At 34.6% G+C, this 19339-nt stretch overlaps 1 protein-coding gene across 1 annotated transcript; it reads right to left on the bottom strand.

Moving 5' to 3' along the window:
- Positions 1-4733: 4733 nt before the first annotated feature.
- LOC148942145 (acyl-CoA-binding protein homolog) lies at positions 4734-17035 on the bottom strand. The gene is made up of 3 exons (XM_089102846.1): positions 16921-17035; positions 12262-12376; positions 4734-5018 (listed from the first exon to the last, which is right to left on the bottom strand). The coding sequence occupies exons 1-3, from the start codon at positions 16933-16935 to the stop codon at positions 4885-4887; spliced, it is 264 nt and encodes an 87-aa protein (XP_088958972.1). The 5' UTR covers positions 16936-17035; the 3' UTR covers positions 4734-4884.
- Positions 17036-19339: the final 2304 nt, after the last annotated feature.

Genomic DNA, 19339 nt, shown 5'->3' with positions numbered 1-19339 from the left:
TAGGTGTACTGTTATCATGTCATTCATTTAATGTAGCGTAGATAGAATGTAGTATGCCATATAGACAGCAAAATAAAAAAAAAGCCTTGTAACAATTGAATTAAGAAAATCTGTAGTATAGTAGCTAGCCTAGAACCATGAATAATCTTAGTCGGGTAGATGAATTTTAGATAGGGATGTAGAATAAAATGAAAAAAGTAATAGAGAAAATTTTTAGCACTCCTGATTAAGCCATAACATAAATATAAAACAATTATGTGGAAAAAATAGTTAATATATGGTAAACATTTTAAAAGCCCAAAGGCAAGCAATTAATAATGACGGGGCGTCATTAATTAATGGGTCAGGTGATATGTACCGGGAGCAAAATGCGATATATTTAAAATACAAGATTCTTTCCTTCTAAAGATGATTCGGACAGAAATTTAACGTCCCATAATTAAGTTCAAATACCGCTTCCAAGAGTACAAATTCTTTATCAGCAAAAAGAGAAATTGCATTCTAGCTTCAGTCAAACAACGACGCTAGTCGTTCGAATTTCGCCTAGATAATTAGTAACAAAAAAATGCTACGCACAATATTTCTAAGGAAAGAATTTATTGGACGAAAGGTTCGTATCCTTGGACCACTCGGGCCAATTATAAGCCAGTTCTTACATCGCAGGAGTGGAGAGCTACGTTTGATAGTGGTGTAAAAATGCTTTTTGAAAATATTCGTAATGTAGATTTAGGACGGATTCGACAGAATTTTTGGCGCACAATCTTTTCAATTCTTTCATATTGTATCTTAGTCACCATTATTGTCATTTTGAGTGACCCACTGCTGTTCACCTAAATATGTAAGTTTCAATAAATCTATTGCTTTTTTTATCTGTATTTATTTCATTTCATATGTCTGGATCCAGCCTAATAATAGGTAATTAGTTCGCAAAATCTCCAAGGTAACGTTCCCATGGAATCGAATCTCCAGATAGCTCAAGAAAAAGAGGTCACGTTTACATGGTTGTACATTTTATTTTCACTCAATAATTGAGGGTGGCGCAGACCTTATTGGCACAATCTTCAGCGCTATAAGCGGCGCTATCGGAGAAATTACAAGATGTAAGTTCACGACCTTTGGGCATCATATCGCCTTTGACGCGGTCAGTATTTAGTACCATACTTAGTATAGCCAGCCAATTTTTTTATCGCTACATAAGTGACCAAAAAAATTGAAGGGCAGCTTGGCCCCCTCCCACGCTAGTTTTTTATTTCCCGAAGTCATCCAGTCAAAATTTTGAGATAACCATGTTGTCCGGCATAGTCAAAAATTTAATAAACATGTCTTCAAGTATGACTTAATCCCCCACAGTTCCCAGAGGAAGGGCTGCAAGTTATGAACTTTGCCCATTGTTTAAATATAGTATTGGTTATTGGGAAGCATACAGACGTTTTCAGGAGCGATTTTTTCCGGTAGGGGGGGGGGGAGGGGTCGAGTATTACGTGTGAGGATCTTTCCATGGAGGACTTTTCCTTGGGGGAAGGGCGATTTTTATGAAGGGGGTACCAGATTTCCCAGCATTATTTCAAAAAACGATCAGAAATTAAATTTTAAAAAACAAGTTTTTTCAACTGAAAGTAAGGAGCAACATTAAAACTTAGAATGAACAGAAAATATTACGTATATGAGGGGGCTCAAAATTTTTGGTGATTGCTCGCCTACGTTTTTTTTTTCTTGTTACATTTTTTTTAATCTGGTGGCCGTTATTGCCAAAAATTGCAGAAGCTCATATGGAAGTCTTTTCAACAAAAATGGATTTTTGGGTTTTTTCCCGACTTTTTAAGATACTTTTGGTGTGTAAATTCCTCTTAGCACTTAAAAAAAAAACTCAAATAAAATTTTCAAATTTGGAAACATCATTTTGCACAGGGAGAGGGGGTATTTTCCAGGGAGGGGGGGGCATTTTCCTTGGGGAGGTATTTTCCCGGGGGAGGTAAGCGCCTAGAACCAGCTGACACTAATACCTGAGAAGGGTTTTAAACTTCCAACACATTTCCCTTTTCATCCTTCTGGGTATTTTCAAGATATTTTCAACTGAGATATATCAGGTAAACTTCCATGAAGTTATCTAAAAGCTAGTTTTCCACAGGAATCTGTTTTCGAGGTCATACATCTACTATCCAACCAGCCTAAGAAAAAAAAAATGAATGAACATAGCAAGCGATGGGGGGGTCAGTACCTCTTGGTCCCTATTGGTATATCAATAAATTAATCATCCCCAAAAAAATCTACGATAAGGGGTAAAAAAGTTCTGACAGGAGATACTAAGCTTCCCCATCCCGGCTTATCATTCCTCTAAGAAGATTTCCTTGCTATACATAATAACATGCTACTTTGTAGCCATATTTAGAAGCAGACATAACTCGTTTCTTTAGATACCAGATAAACCTATTCTAAATACATGGAAGGTCAATTTTTTTTTTCCTTTTACAGAAATAAGTTTTGGACGCCGTCCACAACATAATTGTATTTTTTTGGAGGGGGGATGGAGGGCTGCATATTTATGGCCTAACCCAATTCTTGTGTGCGTCAATAACCAGGAAAGGGGTGATTTATGGATTACGACAGCCCTTTCAATTTTTTTCTGATGGGACTTATCGTGGATGATTCCTAAGACCATCCCGCCTTTCAGTTTGCAATTAAAATGATTAGAATGTTTTTTTTATACCTCAGCGCTGCAAATAATGCACAAACGGAGACAAAGGCCAGCTTAAACAGCTAATTTTTCAACAACCTCTTGAGCGGTGGTTTGTCACAGCGATCAAGAATTTGAGCTGGAGTTGCGTTGCAGATGAATGCAAGTTTGACGAATGCTGAAACATACTCTTGATGCTGGATGAATTTCACACGAAAAATCTAAGTAAGGTGCAATATTAAAACTTGACACGAACAGAAATCATTCCGCATATGTTTAAGTTTAAGAAGGTTCAGCTATCAAACTACACGTTGCAAGAGAACAATACGAAAATTTTAGCCTGAGAAAATATAAGTAAGACTCTTTGGTTAAAACTCCGACGATGTATCACTGACTTAGACACATTTGAAAAAAAGAGACTGAATAGTAGGCAAGAGAAGACTTTAGTTCAAATATGAAAAAAAAGACTAAAAAAAAACTGTCAGTAGTATTTTTTCTGCTTAAACCGACTGTTTTAACAGGCTAAGAGACCATTTTTCAGTGTCTGAACATACCATTAAACATATCTCATGGGTTAGCTCGGCTGTAGGAAGATCTATGTTCTACAATTCTAAACTGAATATTTTGGATCCATTGACCAAAACTACTTCCGTGAATCTTCTAGTTCACAATATGCTTGAAGGTTTTAGTTTTTCCAAATGCATTAAACCTCTTTTTTTCATCAACAAAATTATTATAAACTTGAGTTTGAATACGTAAATTCCAAGAAAGGAGGAATTTTTCAACAGGACAGTGACAAAGAAACTATTTTATACAAATATTTGGGGCCTATAACTTATATTACCCCCCCCCCAGGAAAAGGAATGAAAACTTTGACCTTCACAGAGTAATAGAAATGGATTATACATAATTTGTCATAAGTGAGATTCAATAATAGCCTATTAACCCTTGATTCCCAGCAGGTGTTCGAGAGAAAAAGATCGTTAAGAAGGTAGTCAAATATTTCAGCTAAAACAAGGGCATCCGTATAAAATTTCGTTAGGGAGTGGGGGAGCTTGAAAAACGTTTTAAAGTGGAAGTGGAAAGATTTGAACAATTAAGACTTCTTAAATATTTTTGGTCTAAGCCGAGGGGGGGGGGGATATAAGATCGGCCAATTCCTTCTTGCGATGTCCGGGCGGCAAAATCTCCAGTCTTAAGACACAGGAAAGATGTTTTTTAAGGTTTAAATAAATACATGCTCCAGGACAGAGCCAAAACTGGACATGAATATGAATAATTGTTTTTTCCAGTACAGCCCCACTATGAAGGTTGATTCAATTTAACCCATTCCCTCCCTCAATTAACGTCACTCGTCCTGTCCATCAGAAATAAAATTTTATTGTTTCCTATGAACTGCAAAAATTTGTCAAGGAATTTTACAACTGATCGTCGTTAAGACAAAAATGCACGGCAGGGGGGGGGGGGTGACCAAATTAATTTATAACTTTTTTATAATGTGATTGCTTTAAAAAAGAAAAGAACTCAAGTTTCGGCAATAAATTAGGATACTTTTTTTTAATTTATTATAGGAAGGGGTCAAATACAGCACGAATCTCGCAATTGTATATCTGCGCTTTACTTAGTTTGCGCTTGTCGTCGTCCAATATGTCAATTTAGTTAATATGCTTTTGCAAAAACCAAATTTGGCCCATTGACACAAAAGGCCAAATAGAAGTAAATAGCTTCAACTATTAAGCCTCCAATTAGTTCAGTTAACTAACTTACTTTCTTATAGAAAATTACATTGCAAGCATTTCTTTATTTATGTAAATCTGTTTCAAATTGAAACCTTTCATTCAGTCCAAGACTTGCTTATGTCTCAAATATCTTTTGCTCTTGACTAAACTTACCCAACTTTCTTTGAAAAGCTAAATAAAAAAAATTTTTTTGAAGAGTTTAATAAGATAGACAAAGCCATATGAGGAAAGCAGTTTATTTGCTTTGTGGAAAATTCTATTTACTTTATTGACGCCGTGGGAGCGTCGCATAAAGCAAGGCTTAAAGATAAAAAAAAATATTATCAACAAAAAGCTTTATGAAAAAAGACATTTCAACAGAACCAAGACATGACTTATTGTAAAGGCAGAACAATCCCCCAAAGAATGAGTAACAAGAAAATGAATAGAAACCATCTTGTGAACTAAAGAGGCTTCAAAAGAAAGTCGAGACTAGGCATATTTCGCAATGAGTTCTTGAGCAAGGGCAATATATGCTTCTTTAGCTGCGTCTTGAGCCATTCCTTTCTTCGAGTCCCACTTGTCCCATTTGTACTTTCCTTTCAGGTCAAACATACCCGGACGGGCTGAAAAACAAGAATAGTATCATCATTTTCAAAGCAAAGTGGTAATAATGCAAATATAGCAATAATATAACCTTACATGTTAACTTGGCGCTTTTGTCCAATAGTCCAGTAAAAGTACGGAGAAAAGTGGGTCGACCCGGAGAAAATTGCAACAAAAGGTTTTTTACACCAAAATGTTCAAAAAAAAATCGCTGAACAACATATCCAAAATCCGCCCGCCAGGAAAACCTTTTGGGGCTGCTTAAAGGGGGCGAAAAATTAGGTATTTACATTTTTGACATTTAGGAAGGTTTTTTACGCTAAAATGTTAAAAAAAAATCACTGAACAACATATCCAAAATCCACTAAAATCACCCGCCGGGAAAACCTTCTGGGGCTGCTTAAGGGGGATGAAAGGGGTGAAAAATCCTTTTTTCGATTTTTGATACTTCGGTACGTTCGGAGACGGTACGTTTCGGTAAGTTTGACATTTAGGAAGCTTTTTTACGCTAAAATGTTAAAAAAAAATCACTGAACAACATATCCAAAATCCGCTAAAATCGCCCGCCGGGAAAACCTTCTGGGGCTGCTTAAAGGGGGTGGAAGGGGGCGAAAAAATACGTTTTTTCATTTTTGACATTTGGGAAGCTTTGTTTACACTAAAATGCTCAGAAAAAATCGCAAAACAACATATCCAAAATCCGCTAAAATTGCCCGCCGAGAAAACCTTCTGGGGCTGCTTAAAGGGGGTGAAAAATCCTTTTTTTGATTTTTGTTATTTCACCACAGTAAAGTGCAAATTATGATCTGGCCTTGGGAAGGCATAGAGGTTTTGAGCCCAACTTATGTTAATTTCTGCTCGTTTTGAGTTTGACTTGGTTATTTATTTTAATTTCTTTTCGTTTTGGGTTTCATTTATTTATCGATGCTGATTTGTGGTAGTTTCGAGACTGGTAGATTATTTGATTTTTATTTTTGCTATTTTTTTGTTTAGTGGAGTTCTTTACTTTTCTTTGAAAAACTTATTTTTTGGAAAGTTTTTTTAATTAATTTCTGTTCGTCTTATATTGACATAGTCTTTTCAGGGAAAAAGAAAATAATACTTTAAATCTTTTCGTTTTTTAAGACTTTATAGTTCGACCTGCAATTTGTATGCTGGAGAAAAATTTTCAGCAATTTTTAACAACATACACCATTTTAAAAATCTGGACACAAATAGTACTGTTTAACTTAGTTTCATACCTCCTCTAGTTGACTTGAAATGGAAAAATTGACACCATTCACAAAAAAATCCGTTTACTTTCTCTTTGATAGCTTTGATCCACTTACAATATCTTGATTTGGTTAAATTTTAAGAGCAGAAGTAGGCTCAAAAGTTTGAACATAATACCCTCAGTCGTTCTCGGGATACTCCTGAGAATTAGCATTATCACTGTGAATTTTTATTTAATTTTGTGGAAAAAGTTATTTTTTAAACATAATGGGCAAATGGGTGGGTCGGAGTGGAACGGGGATTAGTTGCCCTCCTATAACTTTCGACAATTAAAAAGAGTAACAGCCCTTTTTTTTTTCATTTAAATGAGCCCCGTTCGAAGATACGACGACAACTCCTTTGATCCAAAATTTCCTGGCCTAAACAACAACAACAACAACAAAAAATATTACTTATCACTTTTGAATGTTAAGTAAAGCACTAGCCACTCCAATTTCCAATCGAATGAGCCCTTTTCGAAGTTTCTACGACAACTCCTTCGATACGAAGTGCCCTGGTATGGAGAAAAAAAAAAAAAAAAATTTTGTGCCCAAATCGTTGTTTACTTAGGCAGCCCTAGCGCGCTGCTTATGATAGAAGCATACCCGAGTCATCGAATGACTACTCCAATGAACGTCCGCTGCAATTCCGCTAAACTTTCATGTCTTTCCGACAACAGCTAGTAGTCACATCACATCTAGTGATTGATCTGCGCCGTGGACGTTTTTCAAGGCACCAACAGATGGCTCTGATCTCAAAATAAATTGAGAAGGAGGTTCAATCCCCTCCTTTCTCGAACAATAACTTCTGTTTCAATATCGATTGACCTAAGCTATGGCTTAGCTTCCTACAGACGAGGCAACATATCAAGTCTATCAAGTCTACTTACTCATAATAATGTGTCTGCCAAAATAGCTGATATAACAGTCAGGTACTTTTGAAGATAGATGGTGATCCTATTGTGTGCGCTGTGCAGCCTGTGTTTTCAAAACCTAATTGTACCTAGTCTTTAATGAGCCGTATAGACTAGAATATTCAAGTTTCTATGCGTCTATGCTTAGTCTCTCTTTTTCTAAAGTCTAGTTTTCACAAGTTTGATTCTCATCAAATAACCAGGTTCCCGACAACTAGCAAAGCAAAAAAGAGTGAGGTACTTCTCTGCTCCTTTAAGTTCTATATTTTCCTCTATTGCTTTTCGCAGGTTGTTCGAAGTATTTCAGGCGTCCATTGATCTGATCTTTCTGTAAAACTTCGGAAGAAAAGCTACTTCCTTTATTTTGGCAATGGAGTTATTAAAATCTTATTTTTTGTAGTTTAATATAAAGTTAGAGAAGTGTTACAATAAAAGTGACATCATTTTCGGTTTCAGCGCGTTGATTTATACCAGAATCGATTCTCCGAACGTACTGAAATAACAAAATCGAAAAAAAGATTTTTCACCCCTTTCACCCCCTTTAAGCAGCCCCAGAAGGTTTTCCCGGCGGACAATTTTAGCGGATTTCGGTTTGTTGTTCTGCAATTTTTTCTGAACATTTTAGTGTAAACAATGTTCCTCAAATATCAAAAATAAAAAAACCTATTTTGTCGCCCCCTACCAACCCCTTTAAGCAGCCCCAGAGAGATTTCCCGGAGGGCGATTTTAGCGGATTTTGGATATGTTGTTCAGCGATTTTTTCTGAACATTTTAAGTGTAAAAAAAAAAGCTTCCTAAATCTCAAAAATGTAAATACTAATTTTTCGCCCCCTTCCACCCCCTTTAAGCAGCCCCAGAAGGTTTTCCCGGCGGGCGATTTTAGCGGATTTTGGATCTGTTGTTCAGCGATTTTTTCTGAACATTTTGGTGTAACTTTTACTGGCCTACAAGTACACTTTCAGTTTTCCAAAAAAACGTCTATTGAACTTTTTGATATTGCCGTCATCACGTCCACATTTACATGTAGAAAAATACTAGCCTAGTAATAGGAACAGGAAACTGATTTTGGAAATTTTAGCATCATCATTGGTGCATGTGTTCATTATTTCACTCATCTCTTTTTCTTAACTCATTTAAAGTACTTTCAATTGTTCCTTCTCTTGAAGTAAATCCAAAATCTAGTAAAACTTCTGCTAATGGCCTCTACTTTGAATCAGCCCAGCCTCTCTTTCTGCCTCATTTCCTTTACAAATTTTCCAACTTAAATCCTTAATTATACTTTGAGCATGCTCACTTCCTACAAAGTCTTTGGAATCTATAAACTTTATGACTTCTTTTGAATCAATTCTTCTTCCAGGTGTTTAGTGGTCTTTTTCCTGCCAATATTTTAATTTTTTACTCCTTCTTTCTTATTTTATGCTAATCTTTTTTCCTTTTGGATCCCTCTTCAGCCCACCTTGTGTGTTCAGCTTCATTGTACAGTTTTTAGCTCTGCCAAGCATTCTTCCTCAAATACAAGACCATTCTAGCAATAAAACTTAAACAACCTTGAGTTGAAACTTCTTTGAACACCAGAGACTACAAACTGGATAATAATTCCACATTCACAATGAGATTTTACAAATGCAACGATTTAGCAAGCGCCAACGTAAACCAATCAGAAAATTTTATGAAAAATCTCACTGGCTCAAACTAGCGCTAGCTAATTTCTATACTAGTAAAATGTGATTGCAAATAGGCCTTTAAAAATATTTCCTTTCACTGAACATTTCTCATTGGTTATAGTCCATCCTGACCATGAAAATGCCCATTCACAAAGAAATCCTATTGATATTGTGATTTTATCAAACACTAAGTCAAGCCAATCAGAATTTTCATAGAAGACTTCTGATTTGCTTAAATTAGCACAAGCTTAGTATTGATATTAGTAAAATCTTATTAGGAAAGGGGCAAATACCAAGTTCAACATATGCATTCACATCAAATGCAGAGGAAAGGTTGCAAGACGGAGGACATTATCTTATAGAGTAGAGGATATTTCACTGGGTCCTGACAGTTTTTCTAACAACAAACAAGGTAAAAAAAATGAATTCTTAATGAGCCCCTGTCATTAAGAAAACTGAGCGCCAGCTGTAGTAAGTTTTGTCCATCATGGATGTCTTCAGAATTCCCATGAAAGGTATTAACACAAAATTTCCCAAAGTCCCTTGTGGTTGTCTTGTAAGTATGGCTATAAAAGCCAAACCATGGAACTGCACCCTAAACTAAAATACTCGAAAGAGTGACAGGTGACGCGAGTTCTACAAACTTGCAATGGTTCCGAGTATCTCCTTTTCAGTACCACATCTTGCAGTTTCTTTGCTTCTCATTTATATGGAAAAAGACAATATGTGGCGATTAGTGGCTAAAAAAAATAACTTTTTTCATAATTATAAATCCTAAAACAGGCCTAAAATTGAAAATAAACGAAAATAATAATTTTTACAAGCAAGTAAATGACAATGCAAACATAAAAATAGACGATTTGTAATGAACATGATATCGCTCTTACTGCACAAATATTTCTCAGATTTAAGCACACATAAAGGATACACCATTGGGTGATATAATTTTTAGCAATATGGCAAGGATTATTTTGTTTTTAGCAACCTGTAAAACAATGTAAACATACGAATTGTTTCATTTTTTTTCATTTATGGTCTCCTTTTAGGGTGTACTGATCAACGTAGCTTGAAAGATACAGAGATGGCATCGCGATTCAAAAATTATCTAATTCAGTTCAGCTCAAAGTGTAAAAAAAGAAAGAAAAAAAATATGGAAAAAAATATCATTGATAATTTCATTGTTATTTAATGCTTTAAAGTTGTCATACAAACAAAATCCATCATCATTTTTGTTTTGCTTAAAAATGTATGTCAAAATTGTACAATGACTCAGTTAAAAGGAAGTGGGAAAAAAGTGGTAGATTAGATGAAAAATATTTGAAATTATGAAAAAGAGCCAGTCTTGAGTTTTGACGTGACAGGCAATACCTCCTCAGTTTACAAACCTTCTTTAACTTTTCATTAGATCCTGAAGGGGCATGCACTCTTTGGTATCCATTATGTTGTCTTTTCTTTTCAAGATTTATTTCCAGATGCTCCAACCTCTTTTTCCAAGAATTTTCTGGGTAAGTCTAAATTACAGTATCCAATGAAAAAGTTATATGCTCTTTGTTGCTCTATTTTCTTCATATTGTGCCATACTCTTAGCCTTACAAGGGGCAATTTCTGTATTTACAAATATTTTAATTTGTTTATCTAGCAAAAAACTGAATTCAATTTAAAAAATATGACTACATTTATTTGAACTGTTGTTAGCAACTACCAAAGAATCAGAACATACTCAGAATCTTATCAATACAGTAGAGCTGGCTTCATCAAAAGCAATGTACTTCCTGCACATTACTTTTTGCAGCTGCCATCATGTAGAATGGCTGGCTGTCAAAATTTGGAGTAGGCCCCTATTGGTTGCACATTAAAAGTTTAAGAGCTCTTTCTGAGAACCAAAACCAATCAAAGGGCAACTGGTTGAATTACAAAGTTAAAACCCCTTTTGCTAGATGTAAATGGTTACACCTAAATGAAAACCATCATACAATAATTTCAACATGTATGATAGGGAAGCCAATTCCCTGCTCCCCAATTCAGAACAACACATTCCATCAAATACCAAAATTGACATTTAGTATTTCTGAACTTACTGGTTATAGATCTGAATCTTGAATTTGATCCATATACTAGTCTACAGCTCCTTGGCCAAGGGCCTCAAATTGTAAAAATGCCACATTTGAAGATAAAGGCTTCACAAACTAACCTTAGAAAAATGGTAGGCATGTTATACCTTTTTATAATTAGGAATTTGATAAGTTCTACATTATTGCAGGATATTGGGGCCACCAGTGTTAACAGGTTAAAGGAAAATTATTGATTTTCCTGCTTAACAACTTCCCAGACTTGTTTTCCACCCAATCAATCAGATTGTTTGAATTTTCCACTCTTTCCTCATAATGGTCTTTATGAACTCACACTGAATCAATTTGGGAAAACCTTTTGCTAAACAAAAATATTTATGTAAAAATTTGTTCATAAAACAAGATAGTAACACCTAAAGGAATGGCCAGTCCCCATCCAAATTCATGAGTATAGATAAGTTGCGCCTTTTATATTTGATTGTTCAGGGATCATCTGGGAGCATAAAAAGAGAGAGTCCAGGGGCCCCAACCCCATCCTCAGTAAATATAGGCATGTTCTGTCTCTTTCAACCTGGGACTGCTAAGAGATCATTCTGGGAAGGTCTTATACACTCAATAGACTTCACATCAGGGCTAAAACAACAAAACCTACAGCTTCAGGCTTTTTGAGGTAATTCATTGCCAATACAAGAATAATGCTTCAATTAAAGGTTTAAAATAAAAACATTATAAATGTGCATTTCAAAAATATTAATTGTTTTTCAATAAAGCTGAGTCCTAATTGCATAGGGCTATGTTTGGACATCATGGTCTGTACAGCCCAGTGAGCAGGGATCATTTAGGTGTTTGATGATTTTGAAATTATTTGCAAATTGTTCACAATTCAAAATGATTAAAATCGCCATACATTATGAATGTATCTAATCAAATAAACTGATTATATGGTTCATAAATTGTGTTGGAATTTCACCAGCTGATTTTCAAGGGTTTCAATGAGTGTTATTTTCACTTTACTGAAAACTAAATGGATTTCTTAAATTAAGTCTTGTTTAGCCATGGATTTTTCTATACTCAAGTTCAGATTGAATTATTAATTTCAAAAAAAGATCCAGCAAAAACCCTCAATAGATTGCTTTAAGTATTACCAATAGAAAGTGCTTGAAATATATCACAATTATTATACTTTTAAAAGTTTGAAGACTCTGATGAAATTAGGAGCTCTGGTAAAAACAGGTCAAAATATAAAAACAGTTCATTTTGGATCAATCTATGTGGGAGGGGGGATTCTTGCCTCTATTAAGTTATGAAATGAGTATTATAAGATCCTCAGCTCTGGACACCAGAAGACTACAGAAAAAAAACTTACCAGTAGTATTATCTCCAACAGTTGCTTGTTTGAACAAAGCATATAATTCTAACAGCTCCTCATCTGTTGGTCTTTTTGTTAAATTTTTAACATCTTCAGCAGCCTTGTTAAACTTCTAGAAATTCAAAACGATGAGTTTTTCTGAATCACAAAGACTAATGTTTGCTTCTTGCTGTATCATTGAGACACAATTTTAAACTAGTCATTCTTAATATCATCTAATAACAACAAAACAATTGTTCTGGGAAATTTTTGTCAGCTATAAATCTAAAAAAACTGAAGCAATAATGAGAATAAATTAAAGATCTGATTACTATTTGGCATTAGATAAAAATACTATCAATGAGCATGTTTAATTTCAAAATTGAGAAAACCTCACATCTATATAACAAAAAAAAAATCGTATTCTGTGATCAAACAAATGCAAAGACATCTTGGTAATTTTCTATTGTATGACATTTACATTAAGAATCATTGCCTCTTGCCCAATACCTAAAAATTTCCTAATTGTCTGCTTATATTTCAATGGGCTCTTCCCATATGACAAGGTTAATGAGTTCTAAAACTGCCCTATGATCAAATCCTGTTTTCTGTAAAAATGCATTTTTGTCATAGAGTCAGCACTTCATTATTTACACCCAATCCACAGTGAACTTTCAATGCCTCCACTCTTTAAAAGAGGAGTTATGCTGTATTTTCATCTTGTATTTGGGTTCTTTGTACAGCTAGAAGTTCCAGCACTTTCATTATGGCCTTTTGCAAGTTAACTCTAGTATTAGTTCAAAAACGTTATGTAGGCTCTTTTAAACTATTCATAAATTCTACATAGTTCACCACACACAGCTGTGCTAAATGAACCACCTAAAACCGTCCCTAATGCTAAATTTTCTTATTAAGTATTTCATTAGGGAAAATCCTTAAATTTGCTCCAAGCTGCAATTTAAGGTAATTAGTTAGCATATTTTAGCCATATACCATGATAACTATTCTAAATACACTGATAGTTAATAGTAGTATCTAGTCACAAAGTACATAATAGCTGGAGTCTAATCTTGGAAAATATAGCCTAGTTTTGGACATAGGATCTTAAAGTCAGAATAAAGCAACTCAGCCACAATGTTGTGAAGACATATAATGATGTTGTAATAAGCTATTCTAAAGGGTAATTTGATTAAGATTAAATGGTGAAAAAACAAGTTTTCATAGATTAATGCCAGTCAATCCTTATTCCCTATAACTATATCATATCTGAGACTAGGAGCTTGCTACCAATTCTCCAGAAATATATTTTTTAGTAAAATTTGTGAATTATTAGTGACTGTGTGATTACTGGTGGCTAATCACCATTTCAACAGTTAAATGTCTGAAAAGATCTATTAAACCTTCTAGAGAGTGGATTGTTTCACTATTGGGTTTCTCTAAAATTTCTTAATAACATTGTGATTAGCTTGAATATTTTAAGCAAACAAAAAACTTATAATTTTAAGTGCACTAATAGTCAACAGTGGAGCCTAATCATAAACATGCAGTTTGGGCTTGAGCCTATGCCTAAAAAATGCTGCTGTATCTTGAAAATCAAACAAAATTTCTAAATCATAGTCAGACTTTATCCTGGATACATTCAATCTAAGGCAAGTGATGAGAGAAGGATGATTATATTTAGATATACTATGATATAGGGGTTACTTCTGTTTAAGTTTAGATTAAAAAAAAAGTTTTCCCAGATTGTAGTCAGCCAATCCTAAGCTCTGTCCCAACTATCTACACCATATGCAAGATTAGGAATCTACTTTCTAAGTTTATGAAAGACAATTTCAACCAAAATACTTGTCTAAGGTTATGCACTTTCTGAGTACTGGTGATTCCTGTTTGATACCTAAGTACTGGTGATTGTGTTGATGATTGTTACTCATAATTCAAATCTCAATTTTCTTTGATAAGTATGTGACTATCTTGATTTTGGGTAAAATTCTGGATTAGGGACTTTGCTGATCTTGGAAAGTAATTGAGTTATGTAAATAAAACTTTCAGTGATGAACCCAGAACCTTAAATATAGCCTGGGGTGGTGTTAACAAGCTCTTGTATCAACCTTTTTACAATTTCTAGTGCATTTTTTGTATGTATAGAGGGTCTAAATAAATTATTATTATATCAGATTATATACATAACATGTTTATACCAATTTAAATTCAGTCAAAAAATGTTGTATCTTGATTTGAGTTTTCAATTTCTTCCTTATTGACTTCAAATTAAAAAAAAATTAATTCCTGTTATTTCATTAGAATTTCAAACCATAACAAGGGTTATTTTTCCAAAGTTAAGAAATAAGTTTACAGATCTTTAAACCCTTATTAATTGGGATTGAACAAAAGTAATGCAGCTCAAATCATTTTTCTTGTGCCTCATTTAAGCAGAAGATAAATTTTGCAAGCTTTTCTTTTTATAACACAAAGATTGTACTGCCCATCAAAAATCCCTGTACTTTGGAGGGGGAGGGAGTGGGGATATGTACTTCAACCTACCTTCCCAGGAGATCATTTATGCTCTGAGGCTATTCCTGAGAGTTCACCTAACTCAACTACATTCTAATTTCAGCAAAATCCCCTAGTCTAAAATTTAGCTGGGTGTTACCATAGCTTACACCATGGGTTAAGTTTAGGTAAATAAACATATCTTTATATAATTTAGCTAGGATGAAAGAGAACACATCACTTAATGCCTATTTTACGCAATTTTTAAAATCAATTGCAGTTTCTGGGCAAATTGTATTTTTAGCCCCCAAAAACTAATTTATTACTTTGTTTTAATTTCAGACTGTGATGTAAAGTTAAGACATAGTTAAAAACTAGCCTATTCATACATAAAAATTAGTTTATATTAGTTATCAAAAATAATTTTTTTCTATGGTTTTGGGGTATAAAAAGGATTAAAACATTGGTTTCAAAATTTGCTATTTCATTATAAAATCCATTTTGTTAAAAGTTATATAATCTGCAAGCATTTATTTGTCACTATTAAGTCAGGAAAATTGCTCTATTTTTCATCTGCCATGTTTATTCTCCTGGCTTTGATATTTTTCAATCTATAGGTGAAATGGCAGTTTTTAAGTGGCCTTACAGAATAAGAAGAAAACATGGCAGAATTTTTTTTGTTCAATTTAATCTTGACAAATCAATGTTTGTGAATTATATAACTTTTACAAAATGGATTTATCATGAAATAGTAAGTTTGAAACCAATGTTTTAACCTATTTTTATATTAAAAAATATATAAAGGAATTATTATTTTCAAGGGTCCTAAAAGGGATTAAAATTGAATTTGCAAGAAAGCAAAGTTGTTTTGTTCTGAATTCGAATAGGCCTAGGCATAGACATGTCAAGTAGGCAAATTTTTAAAAATAGCAATCAGAAGTTGGCTAACATAGTAGCTTAGCAATACCTTCCTGGAGTATGTTTTGGCCCTGAATTCATAACTGAAAGTTTTGGTAAAATTCTACTTTAGATACTTTTGGCTATCTTGTAAAGGGGTTAGGCTAGGAAAAATGGAACTTTCAGGGATGGGTAAAATTGTACTTTAGCTACTTTTGGGTGTCTTGGAAAGGGGTTAGGTTAGAAAAATGAAAATTTCAGGGATGGGTCTACAGGCTAAAGTTTGTCCCCAGAAGGTTTTTTTAAGTACCTACCTCCACCCCTTCTCTCTCTAGAGGGCCCTGAAATTTGCATACATGATAGGTCTATATCAATTGGAATTTTGACAAAACAAAATTTTATCTTTGTTCTCTGGCTTTGGTTCTGAAAATACAATTTCTGTTAACTGAGTAGAATTTTAAGCCATTTCATTTTTTTTTTATTTAGGAAATGTATTTGCATATCTTAAAAACCTTATAAATTAGGACTGAGCAAAGTTTCAGTACTTTCCCATTGGCTATGGGCCTTTCTAAAAAGTCAAGTTTGGTTAATGCTAATGAAATAAAATAGGATGAATAGCCTATATAATAGTTTATAAAACAAATTTGGGCTATATATTTGCACATTAGGGGGATGGAGATAAAGCAGAGCATAGCCTATAGGCTATCAAGTACATAACCTAAGTTAACCTAACCTAGGTACCTTTTTCTTTCCTTAAACCCCCAAATAACAACAGTTAAAATATCATAAACGCCTTGAAAACCATGCTAAGCATTGCATTACTGTATAGCAGTGTCTTGAATTAACATGTCAAAAATGGTTTTTTGTGACTGGTTTCCTTGTAAAGGCCCATATAATGGGAAAATTCTGATTGTAGCCTACATTGTTCAAGCAGAAGATCTATTTTGCAAGGTTTCAATTTTATAACACAGATATTTAAAGGTCATCAAAGGAAGGACCCTCAAGAGTGAGGGGTGGAGGTAGGCTACTTCAAAATACCTTCCTGGGAATACTCTAGCCTGTAGACCCCTCTATGAAAGTTTCATTTTCCTAATTTGCCCCTTTCCAAGATAGCCCTATAGTTACTAAAGTAGAATTTTACCAAGTTAGCCTAACTTTCCAAGCCTCTTCACCTCATTCAAAAGCTTTGTCCTTGAGGCTAGCGAAGCCCCCTTGTTCAAAAATCCTTATAGCTTAGATCAAGTTTACTAGCAATTGCATTGAATTTGGGGACTAGGAGTGATAAACTACCTCATCAAGTGACATTTCAGTGTATTTAATTTTTTACAATTAGGGCAAGTTATCAGCAGCGAAAATGAAGAACCTTCCTGATGAAAAAGATGATGTACCACAGAGTTGCCGTCGGATGAAAAAAAATAAATAGATTTAAGTAATTTTTTGGTTGATTGACAGTACTATTTTTTTTGTGATGACAGTACTCTTGGCATAGCTGGTAGAACTGTGTCTGATCTTCGTTCAAAGATGAAGGCCCTTTTTGAAAGATTTATCCAATGTTTGATGTAAATTATCTTGCCTTAAATGTCGGGAAGTATTTTTTTTCTCATTTTCTCCAGAGTTTCAAAGGCTTGCTCTGACTTAAATGAAATACACGTAGCAAGAGGTTCTCTAAGTAGACCTAAGGATCTTTACGTTCGATTCCTAGGCATCTTCCTTAACGAAAATCTTTCCTTCAAGCATCATACTGACCTGATTAAAATGAGAGTCTCCAGGAGCTTTGGAATCCTTAGAAAGCTCAAACACATATTTCCAGGGTCGATTCCTAGAATCTTGTTCTACAGCCTAGTTTCTTCTTATGTTTCATATTGTTCTGTTATTTGGATGCCAACTTTTCCCTCGTCTCAGATGCCATTTTCAAAACTTTATGATAAAGACTCTTATTAAGGCAACTAACCGATCTTCACTTAAACCCTTGCTTGATTTGACATCTCTCTATTTTCTTTTTTGTTCTTCTTTCATTTGTTTACTGTTGCACGGCCATCTTCCTGCTGCTCTTTACAATAATACATCTTTTGTTTCTGATCAGTCGAATTATCATCTCCGCAATTCCAGCAATGTACAGATTCTTCATACTCCATCAGTGAGGTCTGACTTCAATCCCCTGACAACTTGCAACAGGTTTTGGAACACGCTCCCAGTGTCTGCACAAAGCTGCCACTCGTTTGGTATGTTCAAAAATTATGTTAGAGAATTTCTAGATACTTATTAAGATTTTCCGGTTTTCCTTGGAGTTAATGTCTCTGGATTGAGTTGGATATTTATTTGAGTTGGTGAAATCATGTGCTATCCCGTGCCTAGTTTGTCATTCTGGAGATTATTAAGGTGGGCGACTGGATTTTTTTTTTGCATTTTGTTTATATTTTTTTTGTGTTGGTATTTTTTTTCTCCCCTCTTCTTTCCCAGCCATGGAGCCTTATGGGGCAGATTTTGTTGAAGTAGTTTTTTGTTTTGATTTTTATTGTTAAATAAAGACCTCAGATTTAGTGATTTTCTTCAATAATCTACTGATCTACGTGGTGATTTAGCGTTTTTATTTTAGGCAGTATACGAAATCACAAGAAATAGTGATAGAACACTAGGGGTGGCGACCCCGTATACACTCTCGATAAATTTGGAGTAACAAAAAATAGCCGTAGCCTCTCAAAAAACACCAAAAATAAGTCAGATAAGGTTTTTACCCCTTCCCCAACAATTTTTATTTTGTGTATATTTGCCCGTATACATTTATTGGACGGAACAGTGCCTTAATTACTAAAGGCAGTAAGCTATTAATAGAAGCGAGAGAAAGTTATCAGATCTTTAGTTTTTATCATATAAAGCAATAATCACGTAAAATTGCAATTAATATATTATAAAATTTACTTCAAAGCGAAAGGTTTGAGATTAAATATTTCACCAGAGTCAAATAACATTTTTTAACAAACCAAATACCACTTAAGTTTCACTTATTTCCTCATTTTTGTCGCCAAGTTAGGTAAAACTTCGCTAACTTGTCATCAAGTTTCAGCAACATTTTTTTCTCGCTGAACTCTAGTTTCGTTTTTATTGAGCAAATCATTTTTGCCCATGATGCCGGCGATGAAAAGCGTGGACCACTTACCAGCATTTTCGCTAGAGTTTTAAGTGAAAATTGATTCAAAAGGGAGCAATAATGGACTTTGGTAGATTTCGACACTACCAGAAGAGCTCGATACTGGATCCTTTCCAGGCGGTCCTTCTGGTCCAAAGTCAGGCCGTAATGCCAAAAGGGACAAGTTTATTCCACCAGTGCTCTGACAAATGTAAGAACAATATGCAATAGATGGGGGGTTGGAACACGCTGACAAGCAAAGAGTTTTAAAGAAAGGATACCTAGGTTTCTCCCTTTGATCATCTCCTGTGTCTGTTTTTTCCACTTCAGGTCATGTGTGAGATAAATTCTCAAGAGTTTGATATCCATGATGCCTGAGACATTCTGTAAAGCAAGGGATAAACTGTCCCTCAGAAAAGAGAAAGTTAATATGAGCGAATTTTTCACGATTGACGATCAGTTTGCCCTCCTCAGCTTGACGTGATAAACTCGCCATTATTCTGTCTGCCTGACTTGAAACACTCCTTTCACCCAGCACCAGTACGGATAGACCATCAAAGAATTTAAAGCGATCTGACTCAT

The sequence above is a fragment of the Artemia sp. Qi Xiang Cuo genome, chromosome 17 (genome assembly GCF_049724085.1).
Source record: "Artemia sp. Qi Xiang Cuo chromosome 17, ASM4972408v1, whole genome shotgun sequence".
NCBI lineage: Eukaryota > Metazoa > Arthropoda > Branchiopoda > Anostraca > Artemiidae > Artemia > Artemia sp. Qi Xiang Cuo.
This window is presented reverse-complemented; position numbering and strand designations above follow the sequence as displayed.